We start from the raw sequence: 19155 nt of genomic DNA on the forward strand, positions 1-19155 counted from the left end.
TAAATCAAAGCTTTCCTGGATCATTAATAAGTAAGTAAAAAAACTGGAAAAACTCAGCTATCAGAACTTCATACCCAAGCAGTTAAAGGGAAAGCCAAACACATCACTGCAGATCCCAGAGACCCTTGAATCCTTTCAGCTTTTACCATCAGGTCATCGCTGCAAAGTCCCCCCTAGCCACCAACACCAGTTATCGAAATTCCTATTCCTGCTTTAATTTCTTTCCTCCCAATGTGTTTTTTTTTTTATTTCTGCAGTGTTTGTGCTCTTTTTCTGTGTTTTTAATGTTTTAAAAATGTGATATATAAATAAAATGGATTGGATTCCTGCCACCATAAACATCTTAAATAACCAATAAACATTCCTACCACAACTCATGTTTCCACTACTTATTCAAGGTAAATTTGCAACAAAAGCATTTTAAATACATCATCTTATCCGTTTTAATTTATTGTATTAGCCATTTTTACTCTGTTTCTAGGAATGTACGGTTTTAATGTTATGTGTCTTTGTTTTGTATGTTGCACTTTATGTTGAACCACAACTAAAAAAATGTTTGTGTCACGACGAACAGTAAAGTTTTGTGAACCTGAATCCACCTGTGCAACCACCTGTGTCTGTGTCTGTGAGGGGAAGGACCTTTGAAAAAATCTCAGAGCATGATTGGATAAACTTTCTGGCCGTCACATTTGGCTCAATCAGAAAGACAAGATACATTATTTAGTAGGCATGTGCCTACTAGCATTGAGAAACGCTACAAGTGTGGTTCTTTGCACTGTTTATAAAAAGAATTGTCCAGTTCTGACAAAACTAGCACTACAGCTACATCTGAGCTAATCGCACCACTGACTGCCAGTGTTTACAGTACAACTAAACCAAACCCAAACCAACCACAGACTAATGCAACGGCAGGCTAGACGAAGCACAAATACCTATTTTACTGCCAAGAAAAGCTTTGGATAAGGTTCTTTGCTCTTCTTTTAATAAAAAAAGCAGTCCAGTGTGATTAAAAACTGCCACTATGGCTACATCAGAGCTAATTGCCAGTCCCCACTGTTTGCCAGCTTGCAGTATAACGAAATCCCGCTTGTAGCTACTGCCTCATTCTCCTCAAATGATGCAGATTTATCAGGTTATTCTCAGATCAGGCATAAATGTTTCAAATTAAAATTTTGCAAGATGGATCTGATGACAGAAGTCTGGCCGAGTCAATCTGCATTACAAGATTATGATAAGAACACACTGGATAAATAAAACTCAATGAAACAATTACAGTTTGTACATGAAGATCTTCCAGGGGTCTATACAGTCTATGGTTGTAGGCTGTTTGCACAACACCACAAACCCTTCCCACTCACTCACACTGAGTTTTCCAGGAAATTGTCTTCTGCCTTCACACATAAATCTACACTGATTTAATGTGGAAATATGCTCTGGTCTAGTTTTCAGGAGCTTAGTTCAGCTGTTAAAGCATCTTTAGAGTGATTGCTGACATGTTGTCCTCTTACTCTCACCTGTAGCCCTGTGACAGATCTTCAATGTGCTTGTTCTTCACCATCGGCTGTCCTTTCTTTACTATGATGTACGGCCTGATGAAGACAAACAGAGAAGTGAAAAAACAACCTTAAATCAATAATGCATCATATAAAGACCGGTGTAATCAACTATTGTACCAATGTCTGCTGATAGATGTTTCCTTTGATGTTTTTTATGTTAGATGTAAAAAGTGGTTAAAGCTTCCTGACCTGCAGAGACGTCCTCCATCAGAAGAGATGTAGACGCAGCGGTCAGTCAAGTTGGTGGAGATGGAAACGAACTCATTGATGAAACCTGCCCTGCGCATCAGCCTGAATGTGTTGACCAGCTTATGATGATCACGAATCACACCAAGAATGTTACCTTATAAAATTACACAGACAGATGTCCAGGATTAACCTCACTATAGAAACACTTCAGCGATAACCTCATAATATTAAAGATAAACATTGTCCTGAACCTGTGACTCAATCAGTTGTGCACTTGTGTAACTCTTTTGATTGATTCCCTTTTGATGGAGAAACTTTTCTGGATAACATTAGCTTTCTTATAAGGAGTGAGAAGAAAAGATCAATGTGATGTATTACGTCAAGCACATTAGTGAACTCTGTAGTTATGTTATGATTTTTTGTTTTAAAAATGTAATAACAATAATCTGTTACCAGAGGTATTTATGTTGCAGCAAAAATAAACAAAATTAACTCACACTGTTTTTCCACTGCTAGTAAAGCCTGGCAAATTTTATTAGAGGACTTCCAGGTAAATGTGACCGACAGAATGTTCATCTAGTCACCCTACGCATTTTTATTCAAAGGCTCTGCCCTTTCCCAAATGCTGTATATCGAAGGTTTTTTTGTCAGGTTAAAGGAAGGTAGTATCATCATTGTCACTACCTGGAGCATGCATATAAGAAGCCTGAATCTGTTTAAAGTGGTCATGCTGTTTGGGCTGTGATGGCCATATGGGAAATAACGCCTTAGTATTAAGATTATGGGCAATGAGAGGTTGCATGGTAATGGGTGGCTAGGGAACACCAGAGCTCACTGTTCAACCTTTCTGAGGTGTCATAGGACAAACTGGACAAAAACAGTTGAAGGGCGATTTCCTTTTGATAACCCTCATTGTTGTCATTTTGCAAAGAAGATATCTTGATTAATAACATCGCTGGATTATCACAGCAAATAGCAGCAACAATACTTTTTTAGGGGCAGAGCCAGCTGTAGCCAGGGCTAAAGGGGGCCCCATGAAATCTGATTGGCTCCCCAAAATCCTGAAAATGACCATGTATCTGCCCTGCCAGCCATTAACTAGCCATTTAGACATACTCAATAGCTGAGCATGTATTAACTTACACTGGATTAGTCTTACTAACTTTAAAATCCTAATGGCGAGGAATATGAAAGTGGCCCCACCCTCCTTAAATAATTCTCCTATGTGGATCTCTGTGGAAAAAGTTTGGACACACCTGGTCTAACAGGACCAAAGGTTTGCCTCTTCGCCACCAGACAAGATGCTTTGTTAAGCGGACACCAAACACTGCACATCATCACAAACACATCATCCTCACTGTGAGACACAGTGGGGGCAGCATCATGCTGTGGGGATGGCAGTCAGCCCGGGAAGGCTTGTAAAGGTAGAAGGTAAAATGAACACAGCAAAATATATGAAGATTGTGGAGGGCAATCTTCTTCAGTCTGCAAGAGAACAACGGCTTGGGGGAAGATTTATTTGCCAGCAAGACACTGACCCAAAGCATAACGTGAAAACTACACAGAAATGGTTTAGAAACAACAAGGTGAATGCTCTGGAGTGGTCGAGTTAAAACCCAGACCTCAACCCAACAGAGAATTTGTGGCTGGACTTGAAAAGGGCTGTTCTTCCCCATTCAACCTAACAGAGCTTGAGTAGTTTTGCAAAGAAAATTTGAGTAAAATTGCAATGTCCAGCTGTGTGAGCCTGACTGAGACTTATCCACACAGACTCAGTGCTCTGATTGAAGTCAAAGGTGACTACTGGGGCTTAGTATTTAACAGTCTCTTATTTCAAATGATATAATATTATTCAAATAACATAACTTCATAGAAATCTGTTTTAACATTGACATTAAAGAGCTTTTGAAAATTTTGTCAAAAAAAAACCAACTTATTGTGATAAATATAGACTTTAGTGAGCCCTTTATTCTAAGTGCTTGCATCCTCATAAAGATGGCATTGCTGCACTACGTTTAAGTTAAATACATAAAACCCCTTAGAATCAGAAAACTTAAAATAGAGACAAAAAAAAGGGTAAAGCCTGTGTATGTATGAATGTATAGTAGTGTACTCTGGAGCGCCTGGGCTGGTAGACTGCTGGGGTTTGTTCATATCGAGTCTGACAGACAAGCAAGTGGAGAACAGAGGAGACACTGTGCTCTGCCTCTGTGTGAGGGCACACGTGCAGCGAACACACTCTGAAGGGCTTTGACACCTGCTGCTACCAACTAATTAAATGGTATGGCAGCTAATATAATTTGACAGTTATCAGTGGCGAGACAAACATATACAGTAATTAAAGGGCCAAGTTCTGACTCAAGAATAATACCTACTGCTGCCATGAAATTAATGACTTATCAGCCTCCCTGCTAAATACTAAATTGCCTTCTGTAAACTAAACAGAATATTCTCCTTCATGTTCACAAGCAATGTTTTCAGAACAAGGAGGATTAGACTTTCTTTTCATGTGATCTAAAGTGACAGCATCCAGTCTTAATTCTCCCACTTTATTTATTCATTATATTTACTTATTAGGCTCTGCTGCTGGGAGTTTTACCGTTGAGGAAAACGAGGAAGACGCTCGGGTATGAGAGCTCCTCCCCGCACAGCAGGTTGACGTCTTCTACCCCGAGGTTGAAGGCCAGCTTGATGATCGGACCGTCCTCCATGTCGGTGGTGATGTGGGTCATTAGAGCCAGGTTCTTTACCAGACCACATGCCTATGAATAGAAAAGATAAAAAAAAACCAACAGATATTTAGAAATTTAAAGCATGTCAGATAAATATTGTACCACACACAACAAACAACATGTACTTCACAGGTGTATTAAAATAATATTCCTCTGCGGTTCAGTACTCTGTGAACATATTTCCTAACCTTGCAAAGCCACTGATTGGCCAGATCTGTCATCTGGCAGATCCATCTTGCTGAGCTCCATTCTGGGATGTTTGAATGAGCGAAGAACCACAATGAAAGATTTTCTTTGTGAAAAAGATGTTTTTGCTCTCTACCAGCTTCAGCAAGACTCTGAGTCACCAACTGGCTTCACTGATATTTTAACATTTGCACAAAAAGGCTGAAATTTAAGAGAAACTGTTGGGAAAAAAATCATCATAGCACTACTGATTTCTCTAACATTTGCATATCCTTATCTTAACAATCTGTCCTTCCTCCTGTAACCTCACCCCCATCTGACTGGAAAAATCACCCACTGCAAAGACATGGGTGAACAAGCAACTCCGGATAATTTTTTGAGAAGCCTAACATAAATTTTATGGAAATTTTGAACTGTGCATGTGAAAAAATGGCTTATTTGACTTCTTCTACCTGGTTGAAGTCCAGAAAAGGGAAACTAAAAGAGCAGTCCAAGCTTCACATTCTGCTCCAATGTAATCCAGTGGATGTTTTATGGCACCCAGTGGAGTGTTGACTGCAGAGCGCGTAATGTGAACCACACGTGTAACTTTACATTTGCTCCAGTGTCCTTTATGTAAAAAACTAAAGCTTATCGAAAAGCTCATTATCCCAAACTACATCCAACATCTTTTATGGTTTAATTAAACAAAATATGCTCCCTACTGCACCTACAGGAATTATAGATTTCTATCAAATCAAAAAAGAGAAACTTGCATAGCAAAATAGCAAAGTGCTAAAAATGCTTTTCCCTATCAAGGGCATTCAGTCCAACAATATATAACAAGCAACTTCCTGCTGACATCTAAGTCAATTTTTCTCATTCCTCTTTATTTTAATTTTATCACATCTAAATGTCTTTATCGCATCCTTTCTAGTGATACTATTTGTGCAGAGTTGAGCTATATTACTGGTTGATTAAACACAAAAAGACCCAATTTTTGTGACATTTGTTCACCTACCATGCCAACAACAGAACATCTAAAAACATGGAGCATTCAGCATTTAGTAGATCTAAAACAAGGAGATCTATTCCTCAAACCTTCTCGCTGCAGCAGCACACTTACTTCTCCCTCAGGAGTGTCAGATGGACACAGCATGCCCCACTGTGACGGCTGCAGAGAACGTGGACCGCTCACTTTTCTGGTCTTCTCAAACTGAGAGGAGATCCTGGTCATCATGCCAAGAGCTGAGATGAAGGAGAGACGAGAGAGGACCTGGGTGACCCCCTGACGGTCCATCTTGAATCTCTTCAGGGACCAATTGCCCTGTGGACAGAAAATTCCTTATTTCACCCACCCCCAAAGGAATTTACAGAAACAAAATATAATCTAGCAGTAATATTTAGGATGGCTCCTGTTTAAATTCTTACGTAATCTTTCTTTTTGGCAAACTGATGTTAGTTCTAGACGTTTGCATTCACAAAATTTCTATTGCATTATGTCAAAGAAACACTGTTTATGCAGCATGCATAGATTGCTTGTACATCACCTTTGTGTTTATATTGCCCTTAGTGCTTATACATACTTTTTTATATTAGCTAAGAAACATACCATTCCCATAATGCTTTCACACAAAGCCCCTAAATATTGTCGGAAACTTTCAGGGTAAACTGCATGTGTAATACAAATGGTCAATTGACATTTTTCCTATTAGCATCCAAGAAAATTTTGCATGTAAAGTCTGATTGAGTCCAAGTGTGAACACAGCAGGTATTATCCAGGAAAACTCCTCGCGGGTAATTTTGAGGGGGTACTAATATTTACTAGTGCATCTGAAACAGTTAGAATATCATGTAAAATTTCTTTTGTTTTGCTATGATTTAAGTCAAAAATTGAAACTTCCACATATTGATCCAGACCGCAGCAGCATGTCTGGTCTTCAACCAACCCATGACAGCTCACGTCACTCCTCGCTACACTCAGCCAGCGAAAGGCGCCTGGTACTTCCAGCACATCAGGCCCCTAAGTCACAAGCCCGATTCTTCTCTTCTGTTGTCCCTCGATGGGGGAACATCGATGCTGCAATTCATGCAAAAGGAGCCAAACCAAATATTGAGAGGATAAATGAACATAATTTTACAGAGGGTCAACATTTCTGAATCACAAATCCTTTTTCGACTGATGTTTAGTGATATCCTAATATTTTGAGATGGTGGAGTTTTGATCTGTGTGAGCTGTAATCATCAAGAATAACACAAAAAAGTCTTAAAATATTTCACTTTGTGTGAGATGATTGTAGAATAAATTGAAGTTTCCCATTTTGAATCAAATCAGGGAAAAAAATGAACATTTTCATGATATTCCTAGTTTTTGAGATGCACTAGTATATCCTGCTACTGACAAACAACCCATGTGCAACTGGGGAAATCTTTGTGCATGAGATGAAAGTTTTTTATAGTGATTTTTATTTGCCAGTATGATATTTTCTGCACTTATGGTGCATATGTGAAAAAACAGCCATCAAAGCTTCAGTCTGTTGTTCCATCTGCCATGTCTGGATTGTTCCTGGCCCCTGCATCAAACTACAAAGCTTTTGAGAAACTTTCAGGATTACTTTCGTGAAAAAGTGACAAACTATCCCACCTGTCTCCTGCAGCACCCCCACAACCCAAAACCACAGTGATTAAATGAAGAGTACATCCATTGCTGGTTGTTGATGTAGAGTGATGTGAATGTTTTAAAATAAAAATGTAGAGAATACAGAGTTTATGCGTGACAGAGGCCTTGCCCCCCTTACTGTGGATATGGCGTTGACCATGCCGTTGGTGATCTGATCTTGGCGCATGTGCTTCACTACATCAAACTGAGCTGCCCTCTGCTTTGGGATGATCTGGTCAGCAATCTTCTTCAGTTCAGAGTTAAACTTCTTGAACAGATCTTCAAACAGCAGAGACAGGAGCTGAAAACACGTGAAGAAACAACATTTTTAATTTACTTTGCATTCTTATTTCCTCTAAAAACTGAAAAATCAAGTGAGAAGACTCATTTCAGATCATCATTTGTTTCCTACAGTCTGACTCTCTGGTGTACTGACACTCCACATCTGTTCTGGTCTCTAGCCGGTGCTGAGGTGTGTTGAAAAGTCAGCTTTAATAACCAGGTGTGGCGGTTCTCTGATAAGCCTGACCTGGCCTACATCCTAGGTCCCTGTCCTCCTGCACCAGGCCTAAAGAAGGCAGTGTCTCCCACAACACCTCCCCCCACCCTTTCACCCACCTCCACCCTTTGCATTAGCATACATCAAAACAAACAGGCATTGCTGCTTGAAATTAATAAAGAAATTAAGCTTCCGTCGCACAGCCAGGCCAATTAGTTGAATGTCAGGGAACCATAATTGGAGAGTGAGGAGATTGCTGGCGTTGTTAGTGTGTAAGCCCCCTATTGAAAGAGGGCTCTGTGCCCCCCTCCTCCTGTCTCCTGCTCCTTATACAGAGCAGGTTGGGGGGGGAAATTAAAGGCCTTAAGACAGCAGTAATTACATTATCAGAGCCGGGCCTGCGGATTAGCTCAATCGCTCCAGTCAAGGCAGCATTTCTATTGTCATGCTGCTGAAAAATCCCCATGCTTCCACAGCCTCTGGATTTTGGTGCCACCTCATATCTCTCTCCTGACAAAGCCAGGCTGAAATACAGAGAGGAGGGGGTGCGAAAACAAAACAGGGAAAAACAAAGCTGAGGGAAAATAATGAGAGTCTTATTAAAAGAACGAGGCAGGAACAAAGATGCAGGTGAGAGATCAGGACTGGAGCAGCCGCTGTCCTCTGGCTCAGCGCTGTGATCAACTGGCACTGAAGCTTTTTTTGTACTTTTCTACACATGTATTATTAACAAGCATATTTTGTACTGGAGCAAAGAACATGCAGGAAATACCTTTTGGCTGACAGAATAAAGAAATGAATTAAAAAGGTTCCTTTTTATATTGGAATTGAACTTATTTCTACTTCCTGTTGATCGTATGGCAAATTAACTTAACATGACAGATCTGCATGTTTTTGTAGGAGGAGAAGTCTAAATGGTGGGTAAATTATGATATTTTAAACCATTGCATAACTATGAAGTATAGAAGCACTGAGCTTACCTGTCCAGCCAACTCAAGACGTTTGTTGCCATAGTAATCTCTGTCATCCACCTTGTTGTCACCTTGAGCCAGGATCACCCTCCGCACCATCACAGCCAGGTAAATGCACTTTGCTCGAAAGTTAAACTCTTTCACCTAGATTAAAAGAGACTAAATGTTAAGACTTTGTTGTGTGTAGCAGATAAAATCCAGTATTTCTCTCCGCCTGTAAACGTACAGGCACATGTGTGAGGATTAAAGATGCCAGTAGCTCTCTGGCCTCCTCCATCTTGGTCTTCTTGGGGCCTCCCCACATGCGCTGTCTGCGCACTTTATTCCCGAGGTACCGCAGAGCCTGAAACACACAGCAGCAGACAGATAGAGGTCAGAGGGCTGAGTCAACTTCTGCAAAAGTTTTACAAGTTAGTGCCAACCTGACACCAAAGTCCTGAAACTTGAACCATGGCAGTTATTAAAGTGATTCATTTTTAGAGAATACAGTACCTTATCAGCATTAGCACACTTCAATAAAACTTCATAAAAAACTCTGGTAAACAAGGAAAACAATCAAAGACAAATAGATCAGAAAAAACATCTATTATTAAAATCAGCCATAAACATAGTATATCTTAATATTGGAGTTAAATAGAACCACGTCTTCATTAACATGACACATCCACATTAAATACTTAACCAGTCTCAAAATTGTAGTCTCTGATCAGATGTAAATCTGGAAACTCTGGATCAATGAAACTTTAAACGTCTTTCATTCTGGTCAGTTTTGTTTAAACTGTTGGCACTTCTTTCAAGGATTTTATAGGAATGCACAGTTTTATCCACATGATAGTGGTATCAACAGACATGTGCTTCAAAAGAATTATTTTATTAAGAGATATGAAAATTGCTGATAAAGTAATGAAGTGTTTTGGTCAAAGGCAGCTGTTAACAGATGCGTCTTCAACCTTGATTTAAAAGAGCTCAGACTCTCAGCAGACCTGATGTTTTCTGGGGGTTTATTCCAGATGTAAGGAGCATAGAAGCTGAACGCTGCTTCTCCATGTTTAGTTCTGAATTTGGGGAAACAGAGCAGACCTGAACCAGACAACCTGAGTGGTCTTTGTGGTTCATATTGTATAAGAAGTCACTGATGTGTTTTTGGCCTAAACCCTCAGTGCTTTATTAGCAATCAGGCATTCAAGAAGATTCACCATGTTTATTGTTGCTCCAATTAAACCAAAATTCTTGAAAGAGTTCATACTAATTACATTAAAAGGCATTAAAATATAATTACCTAGATTTGATGTATCAATGAAAGAGGACTGGTTCTGCTCAAGGTTTTGCTTAAGGTGGATTTATGTTGGGTCTCTGTGAAGTAAAGAGTCTGGTCTAGACCTGCTTTGTTTGTAAAAGTTCTTGAGAAAAAGTTTATTCTGAAATGAGGCAACACAAATGAAAAGTGATTCATAAAAATAAAATGAGGATGTTTTACAAACCGTGCACATTTAGGGCCAAATATTAATTCATAACTCTGATACAGGTAACCTCAACATACATTTCAACTAGATATGTGTTTTTTTCAAAAGTCAGTTTCAAAGTGTGAAGTTTTCTAGTGAGGGTGAAAAAAAAATGTCTGGAAGCCTCAAGTGAACTAAAGGAAAAGTCAAAGATTAAGAAGACCACTTTCTCTGCCAAACATGTGGGACAAAACTATATGAACATAACAAATTTAATTGTAATCATGTAGAAAAACATGAAATTGTCTTATTCAGTCATACCAATAATAAATTTAATTGATTAAATCATGTCTTTAAATCCAATGACTACATTTATATCAATAGGAAAAAAGCAGTTTAATGTTGTTAATGCAGATTACTTATCATAATCTGATAAGAATGTTTCTAAAGCCGTATCTGCCTTTAATTATATAGATTTAGGCCTCATTGTGCACAATACAATGACCCTGTGAATACCATGAAAAGACATGACGAAGGCCGGCAGGCAGGGGAACATGAGCGTTGTGGCGACTGGTTGCTAGGCAGCAAATGTGGCCTCATCAATGCATCAGCAGTGCGTCTAACAACATAATCTTTATGAAAAACAAATTGGCCGATAGCATTCATCTGTAGATGTCAAAGTAAACAGGCGGGCGTCTTGAATGAAACATTACTTAACAAGCTGGTGAGACAAAATCTTAGTCATCTGATGACAGAGACACAAAATATCCACTGCCAAAAAAGGTTAGGAAGAAGCTGCTATTTAATGCAATGAAAATGAACTTTTCTCTCTTTTCATGATACATAAAAATAAATGTTAATATTTCAGTCATTAAAGACCATTTGTTTTAGTCCTTTGTTTTCAGTGGATGGGACAGTTGATGGAGTTGTGAATGTTGAACCCAGGAGAGAGCTGTATCACTGAGCACTGAGTGTCTGCTTTCATCACTGAACTTAACCCAGTCAGAACATTAGAAATTTAAGATTTCAAATCTATGGATGGAGACAATAATAATGCTTATTTTTGATACTATCCTTATAGTTAAGTTCTTCACTGACTAGGAAAATTTGGGCAGATAGCGAGGTTAGATAAAAGAATTTAGCAGATTCTGATGTTTTTCTTTATCTTACTTTTGAGTCTTTTTTATTGTTCAGGGTTTATAAACACTTTTAAGGATCAAATTTTTAGACTTTCAAAGACTTTTTTAAGACCTGAACTGAGAAAAATTAATTCTATATAACATGTTGAAAATGGTCAAAAATTAAAGGAGTGTGGGATTTCTTGGTGGACGGGAAAAAACTGAATTATCCGGTTTAATTCACTGATAATGACATGTCAGTTGATACAGGACAAAGAGATTTTTTGGTCATAAACACATTAAATGCCACTTTCTGTCACTATAAGGTATGATGATGATATTTATCATAACAAATACAACAAGCATATACTAAAAAATTATATATACATCGGTATTTTTTTAAGGATATATTTCTGTCTCTATTTATAGAGGAGGACAGTGGATAGAGTCTGAAACAGGGATGAGAGACATGCGGGAAAAAGGAGCCACAGGCCCGATCTTGAACCCAGGCCGTCAACATACATGAGGCGCGCTTTAACTCCTTGGCCATCTACATCCCAAAAAATAATATAATAAATCGAAATAAATCTAGGTAGAAAAGAAAGACTGATGAAGACACGTGTAAGTCAAAGTGCCCCCTAAACTTTAAGACCACTCAATGGTAAAAAGAAGACTTTTTATGGCCTTGAATTTCTAGAGTCCAATTTAAGACTTTTTAAGGATCTGCAGAAACCCTGATTGTTGTTTTTAATTCCCCAGTCTGGATGAATGGCAGCAGCTAATCAGCATTATGAAAATATAAAAACATCTGTTAAAATTGTTTAAGTCATTCAGGCTGTCATTAAAAAACAACTAAGTAAAATTAAATCATTAAAATTTTGAAAAAACAGCCGTAAATTTCATCTTTTTAACATTAAAAAAATATGTCCGATACAAAAAGAGAAAACCAGGCACTCCAAAGAAGTCGCTCTTAATCAAGGCTTAAAGACATCTGGAGTGGTGGATGAAGACCAACTTGGTAGGAACATGTTGACCTTTTAAATGATTTGGACATTAAAATAAAGGATTTTAAGTATTTTCTTCCTCATTTTTACATGTTTTCATGTTTAGAGTGCCTGTTTTTCTCTTTTCAAGTTGGACGTTATTCCCCCCTGTTCTCCAAGAGCACTTTACTTTGTTTTATAATTCTTACAAATAAGTCACAATGAGCAGCCAGTCCCCCACCTTCTGCTCTATTCATTTAAAAAAGTTTTTCCTTAATAAGGGTAAAATGACTTTATCTGCTTCTGTTTCATACAAAAGCGCATTCACATTTTTCCAAAGAGTTCGGCAATTTGAGAAGCACTGTCATATCTGAACGCTAAATAAGAAACCAGAAGTTTTACTAAAGCATGATATATGGGTCAACAACATGCACAGATCTGTCCAAAGGTTTTAAGTCTGCCTCTAAAAAATTTCAGTAATCACACAGATACTTGTGTTTGTGTTATGTGTACAGGAAACAAAGACTACATGTGACAAATTAGGGTTTTACGAGGTATGACTTCCTAACAGTTGTTGTCACTTCGAGGCTGCCAGGCAACCAGAAAAAGCTCCAATAAATAAAGTTTAAAGGTGCTGAATGTCTAAACTTTGGACGGAGCCAGGCTAACTGTTCCTCACTGCTTTAGGTCCTTGTGTTAAGCTAAGCTAACTGAAAGTTGGCTAAACATTCCTGTTCACCAAAGCAGATAAGACAATTCTAGTCATGTTGTCATTTAGCTTCCAGCAGGGAAATAAATGAAGCCATTTCCAAAAATTTCTGCCTACTTCTTTAAAAAAACAGGTTAAAATGTACTACAGGTTATTAATTTAAAAGTAATGCTCCTATGTGTACTAATTTAATGTAAATTTCCTGCATGCTTTGTTCTCACCAAACTCCTTATTCTGTACCACACAGGTTAAGAAATTTTTTTTTTCAGGATGAGAAAAACTCACAAATATTTTCATTATTTCTTGTTTAATGTGTTTTTTCTGTGGGTGATGGTTTGGCTGCACATGCATTACTACAGTGAACAAAACAGCATTTTTACCGGTATACCAGTCACAGTGATATTAAGGACCAAGCCTTTTTCTGGATGAAAAATATGGTTTTAAAGTGTTAATAGAGCACCAGGTTAAATCTGCATTGACAACTGACATTCCAGATTTAGATAAATGGAGAATAAAAGGCTGAGGTGATGCCCTATCACAAGTGAACTGACTTTTAGCTTTATATTTTACAAACAAGCTGTGGCACAGATGGACCACAGAGGTACCTGAGTCTGTGTGAAGATCTGGGCCTTCTGACACTCCTCCAGGCTCGGGGCGAAGCTGGCCATAACATGCTCCTCTGTGCCGATCATCTGCACAATCTCCTGGTCGCTCTCTACACCCATACCCTGTGTGAATGTCAAACAAAGATTTTACAAGACTAGTCAAGTCTGCATAAAGAGTAGTTAATATATTTCACATGCTTTTATATCAAACAGGCCTTGTTAATGCGATGGATTAATATTTTACAACTTCTAACTTATGCCAGAAGGCGTGAGGAGGAGAGGTGTGTATTTAGGGAGAAGATGGGTGAACTGGGAGTTACAATGTAGTCTGACATTTGCTTATGGAAATGTGGAGCTGTAGAAACTGAATCCTCTGTCCCACACTGGGTCTGATGTTTTTTGTAGCTGCTGCCAAACAAGGAGAAGAAGTCATCCAGGATATAAAAGTTCACAGCAAACAGAGCAGGCAGACGGACTGTGTACTGCGGATATTGACTTGCGCTCCCAACCCTCAACACTGACATGTTGGGAGAGATTTGTCCTCACAGGGAGAAAGACGTTAATGACGCCAGCTGGCTGACTGACATTTTTATCAAGAGCAGGGAGCAACAAATGAATCTGATGAAGAAAAACTGAAACTTCTTATCTCCATCACCACGCTCACCTCATGTAACATGCATTACTGATGGTTACTTCATTTATTACAGCTTATGTGGATGTATTTAAACAGAGTGGATCATAAAGGGTCAAACTATCAGATAAAGCAACTCTGGATAAAAAAAAACTAAAGCCTCTGTTCATACATCTGTGCAAATTCTTGGGAAAAAAAACATCACTCTAACTGTCCTGTAGCACCCCCTACTGGTTGTTAGGTGTCTTCTCATTTACCTTGAATATAATGGCAATAGGAGCATCCTCTGACAGCGTGTTGTGTCTCAGGTAGAATCTTCCTTGTTTGACGATCATGTTGGTTCTGCTTTTCTTCTCATGGGTGGAGCTGGAACAAATCAGAGCAGGGTAAGAAACAGAGGGTTTGACAGAGGAAGTTTCCCAAAACACAGAGACCTAGAAGCTATTGAAACAAGACCAACTTGTAATACATCCACCCATCCATTTTCTACATCACATATCCCAGAGGCTGGAGCTTATCCCAGCTGTCATTGGGCAAGAGGCGGGGTACACCCTGGACAATCAGAGTTGACAAAGAGGCAAATAACCGGACATGCTCACACTCACACCTAAGGCCAATTTAGAGTCACCAATTCACCTAAGAGCATGTCTTTGGTGGTGGGAGGAAGCCAGAGTACCCAGAGAGAAGCCACGCATGTACAGGGAGAACATGCAAACTCCACACAGAAAGGCCCTGACCGGGAAGTGAACTTGTGTGGCAACAGTGGTAATCCATGCGTTGCCAAGCAACCCACTTATAAATGAATCCGTTATTTGCAGCAGAAACAATGGGCAGTTTTAGCTCGTTAAAGGTTTCCTGCAGACCTTTTTCCTATTAAGTAATGTGGGGTTTTTTTGTTTGTTTCATGTGCAAAAACTTTAAAATGATCTCTAGATCATCTGTTGAAGGTACAATGTTTAATATTCACCTAGTAGCATTTAGCAGAACAAACTTTGTAACAATGAAACATAATATCAGTAAGTGTTTAATCGCCTGTAAATACAGAACTGCTTTCTGTATTTCAACTTAGAGTAAGCCTTTTATTCATTCATAGGGAGAGACCCTGTCATTGATGTCACCTTGGAGTTTTGCATCTTGCATGTTTCTACAGGTATACATTTCTTTTTAAATTCCTCTGGTTGCAACGTTTACCACCAGAAGTGAGCAGCTCAATCTTGAATCTGACTCTTAGATGTTGCCAATATTCTGTAATTTCACAGGGTGTACCTTTAAGATGTGTGCCTGCAGTGTTAGGTTACTTTTTTTAATCCAAAGGTAGATATTTTTGTGGGGCTACTGAGTCAGCTTCCTTTTACACAAACAAGCAGCACAGGACACCATAGGCAAAGGGATGACAGTGCTCAAAGATGGAAGCAAACAAGATCACAGTATGCCATCAGTATCAAAAGGGTAAGTAGAGACTAAATAGGAATAAAAACATATCACTAGTAATTGTAAACATAGCAGAATAGAACAAGTTCAAATGTAACATCAGTAAAAACAAGATAACTAGACTCAAACAGTCAATAAATAATTGTGTCAAAGCTTCTACAGCACTGATATGTACTCTGACTTGCTGCTGGAAAAAAAGTTTTTTTGTATTATTTGGTTTGGTATTTTATACCTTCATCCTGAGGAGAGAAGCTGAGCTGATATTTGTTAGAGGAATTTTTCAGTACCTGGTAACTGAGGCTCCGACTGCACCCTTTCTGTCCTGCTCCACAATGATTCTGTTTTTGGACAGCTGCTCTTGGATCAGGATGACTTTCTCCTGACCTTTCACAATAAAATAACCCCCTGTAAAGAAATTAGAGGAGATTGAAGTTCGATTTTTTTTTTTGTCTATAATGGACAGTATCATTTTTGCCTGTGTAATCTTTTGTGTACCTGGATCCAGAGGGCATTCATTAAGTTTTGAAAACTCCATGGGAGTCTTTCCTGTGAGAACACAGTTTGAGCTTCGCAGCATGATTGGCATCCTGAGGGGAAGAAACACATCAGAATACAAAAAAGACTTCTTCATATTGAGTTACATCATTTTGAGTATGTTTCTTGCTGAGTAAAGCATCTACAAAAATGTGGAGGAGACCAGCATTGTGTTGATTTCAAACTCAGCAGATTAAGTTTGAAAAGTTTTGGGATAGGCTGGATGTAACTCTGTAAGATGCTTAAGACAAACTCTGATACCTTCCGATGGGCAGTGCATTGCGGATGATTCTCTGACTGCCGCGAGTGTATTCAATGTCCACAGTAATGGGCGCTGAGTAGGTCATGTCTCTGAGACGACACTGTGGAAACAAACAGGACAGTGGTAAAGATACATTAATGATTAGTTTGCATGTTAAGTATCAAGAGGTGAAAGTGATGTGTTCATTAAGCTTGTAGAAATTAAGAAATGTTTGAAACACAGCATGACTTAAATAAATAGATGGGAGTTCGGTTTGTATGGCCATTAAATAATGTATATTATCAAATATATATATAACAGGTAACATGAAAAACATGCACACTCTCAGACAGTAACGAATATACATAAACATTCTTTAGCTACTTCAGAAATTATACCTATTCATCCGGTCGTTAAACCGAGTGTCTAATAAGATAGGATGTGTATATATATATAGATATAGGAAAAGGAGTACCTCTTGAACTCTAAAAAGAGTGAGTTTGAGGTACTCTTTGGAATGGGCTTCATATAGTCACGGAATTAAAGAAGAAAAAACTCTCTTTAACCGTTTAAATACACTGAATTTAACAACATCAAGTAGTTTTTCTTCTTTATTAATATTCCTTCTTTAACCCTATAACTAAGTACATACTTTGACTTTTGGACATCAGTCAGTAACCTCACTGTTCACAGGCAATAATCTGGCCAACCACCAGTCATATTTCTTTAATGCTGCTCAACAAAGAGCGCTCACCTCATGAGGAGATACTGGTCTGGTAACATTGAAGCTTTCTTCAACATCAGGCATGCCAACATAGATATTGAGGTATCTGAAAGTAAAACACAATAATATTTTAACTCACTTTAAATCTGGAGGCTTGTGTATTTCTGGGGTCATTAGTGTGAGATAATTAAGATTAATTGCAGAAAATCATGTTGACGTGACTTACTTGAGGTACCACATTGGATCAGCATCACTTGTGATCTTTTCATTTGCTTTCATTATTTTCTTTATCTGAAAAATAACATGCCAACATATTTACATAAAGACTGAGCTAAAAAAATGAAACTTAAACAGAGGCAGCATTACAGTAATAGTTAAGCCGTGTTCTACCTCTACATTGATGAAATAGTTGAACGAGTCGATGTGCTGCTTCACCAATCCTTTTACCTGGAAAACACAGAAAAAAAAAGTCAGACAACAGCACAAAACACTGAGATACTTAATGGCACACAAAGTTTGTGTTGTAGGTGGTGGTGAAAGGACTTGTCTGACCAGTAGATTAATAAATGAACCTTTTTTGGACAAGAAAAAAGTGAACATATAAACCATGATTGTCTTTAGAGCTCATCTCTTGTGGTTTCTGGGTTTATAGGGCAGCTTTGCTCAAGGATACGAATCACTGATATGGACTTTTAAGCACAGTCAGCAACAATTGATATGTTCATTTATAAAGCCATTCTAGCCAAATTTCCAGACTACGCTTCCTCTCTTTTAATCTTGAAGGATGGATTGCATAACCTGCTTTTGTTCGTCTTTGTGCAGTTTTTTGTTCACAAAGATAGCACTGAACTGGGAGAGAGGGCCATTTTGGTTTTCTGCCCCTTTTCTGGAAACAACCTGTAAACCTATTTCAAACTGCAAAACCTAGTGAACCTAAATGTTTTAAAACCTTTAGTGAAATCTCTTGAATCCAAACTTTAAGACTGATTATTCATAATTGCTGTCAACGTCTATTGTGTACTGTACTAAGTGTAATGGTTGTTGAAACTGTGCACTGCTGCCATTCTTGGTCAGGTCTTCTTTGAAGGGAGATCCCTGGTCTCAATGGGATTAACCTGGCTATATACAGGTTAAATTAAAAATAATAACAATTTCTTACAGTCATTTATATCATATTTTTTATTTTTACCAAAGTTATCCAAATATTGTTTGGTACTCAAAATATTATAAATAATATGAATAATATTTGTTTTCCAAAGTCCAAGAAGAATGTTTCATTGCCATGTTTTCATATCACTGAATTTGGGTATTTTCAAATATTAGTTATATTTAATATTAATTAAATATAATAATGAAGGTACTTTATAGCTGTTGATTGATTATTAGCTGACAAAAAAAACATCAGTCATATAGCTGTCAAACCTTTTATTAAAAGATTTCTGATTAATGCAATAAAGATCTATTAGTGAAAAGGTTTTAATTTACAGTTAAAAAAAGACTCTGTCTTCTCACTATTAAATTCATCAAAAGCATCTTCTTTTCATTTACAAGGTATTTTATTTTTACTTTATAAATTAATCCTAATAAAACATTTTTAATTCGGGGGATTTATAAACTGTATGGAGGATCAAATTCCGTAAAAATGTACAAATAAATGAACGTTAGCTCTGTTACCTTAAGAAAGGCTGGCAGCAGTTTCCATTTTTCCTGTTAAAAAGGGAAAAATAAATAATTACAAACTAGGATTCATTTAATGTTATACTGTCTTCATGCAGTGCAACTTTACACCTTTAACAAAGCAACGAAGCGAACACACATTCATCCGATAGCGTTTAAATTCAAGTATTTACTTTCATTAAGTATACTGAATGTCAAGAAAGCGACACATTTTACGTGGTTTAGCTTTTCTCTCCTCGCTGTGTGTGAATTAGGATCTACAGCTAGCCACTGCACTAGCTTTTTCGTA

At 38.0% G+C, this 19155-nt stretch overlaps 1 protein-coding gene across 1 annotated transcript in view; it reads right to left on the reverse strand.

The window, feature by feature from the left end:
- The window catches only part of polr3b (polymerase (RNA) III (DNA directed) polypeptide B), a 34341-nt gene that overhangs the window by 14983 nt on the left and 203 nt on the right, over positions 1-19155 (reverse strand). Inside the window, exons 2-17 of the mRNA XM_041796627.1 lie at positions 18864-18896; positions 17580-17636; positions 17416-17480; positions 17220-17295; positions 16486-16586; positions 16186-16277; positions 15978-16095; positions 14517-14625; positions 13629-13751; positions 8998-9114; positions 8781-8915; positions 7441-7602; positions 5769-5969; positions 4345-4507; positions 1746-1899; positions 1515-1589 (exon numbers count right to left, since the gene is read on the reverse strand). Of these exons, the coding sequence (XP_041652561.1) occupies positions 1515-1589; positions 1746-1899; positions 4345-4507; positions 5769-5969; positions 7441-7602; positions 8781-8915; positions 8998-9114; positions 13629-13751; positions 14517-14625; positions 15978-16095; positions 16186-16277; positions 16486-16586; positions 17220-17295; positions 17416-17480; positions 17580-17636; positions 18864-18896 (1781 nt within the window). The remainder of the gene's footprint in view (positions 1-1514; positions 1590-1745; positions 1900-4344; positions 4508-5768; positions 5970-7440; positions 7603-8780; positions 8916-8997; positions 9115-13628; positions 13752-14516; positions 14626-15977; positions 16096-16185; positions 16278-16485; positions 16587-17219; positions 17296-17415; positions 17481-17579; positions 17637-18863; positions 18897-19155) is intronic.

Source organism: Cheilinus undulatus, linkage group 9, assembly GCF_018320785.1.
Source record: "Cheilinus undulatus linkage group 9, ASM1832078v1, whole genome shotgun sequence".
Lineage (NCBI taxonomy): Eukaryota > Metazoa > Chordata > Actinopteri > Labriformes > Labridae > Cheilinus > Cheilinus undulatus.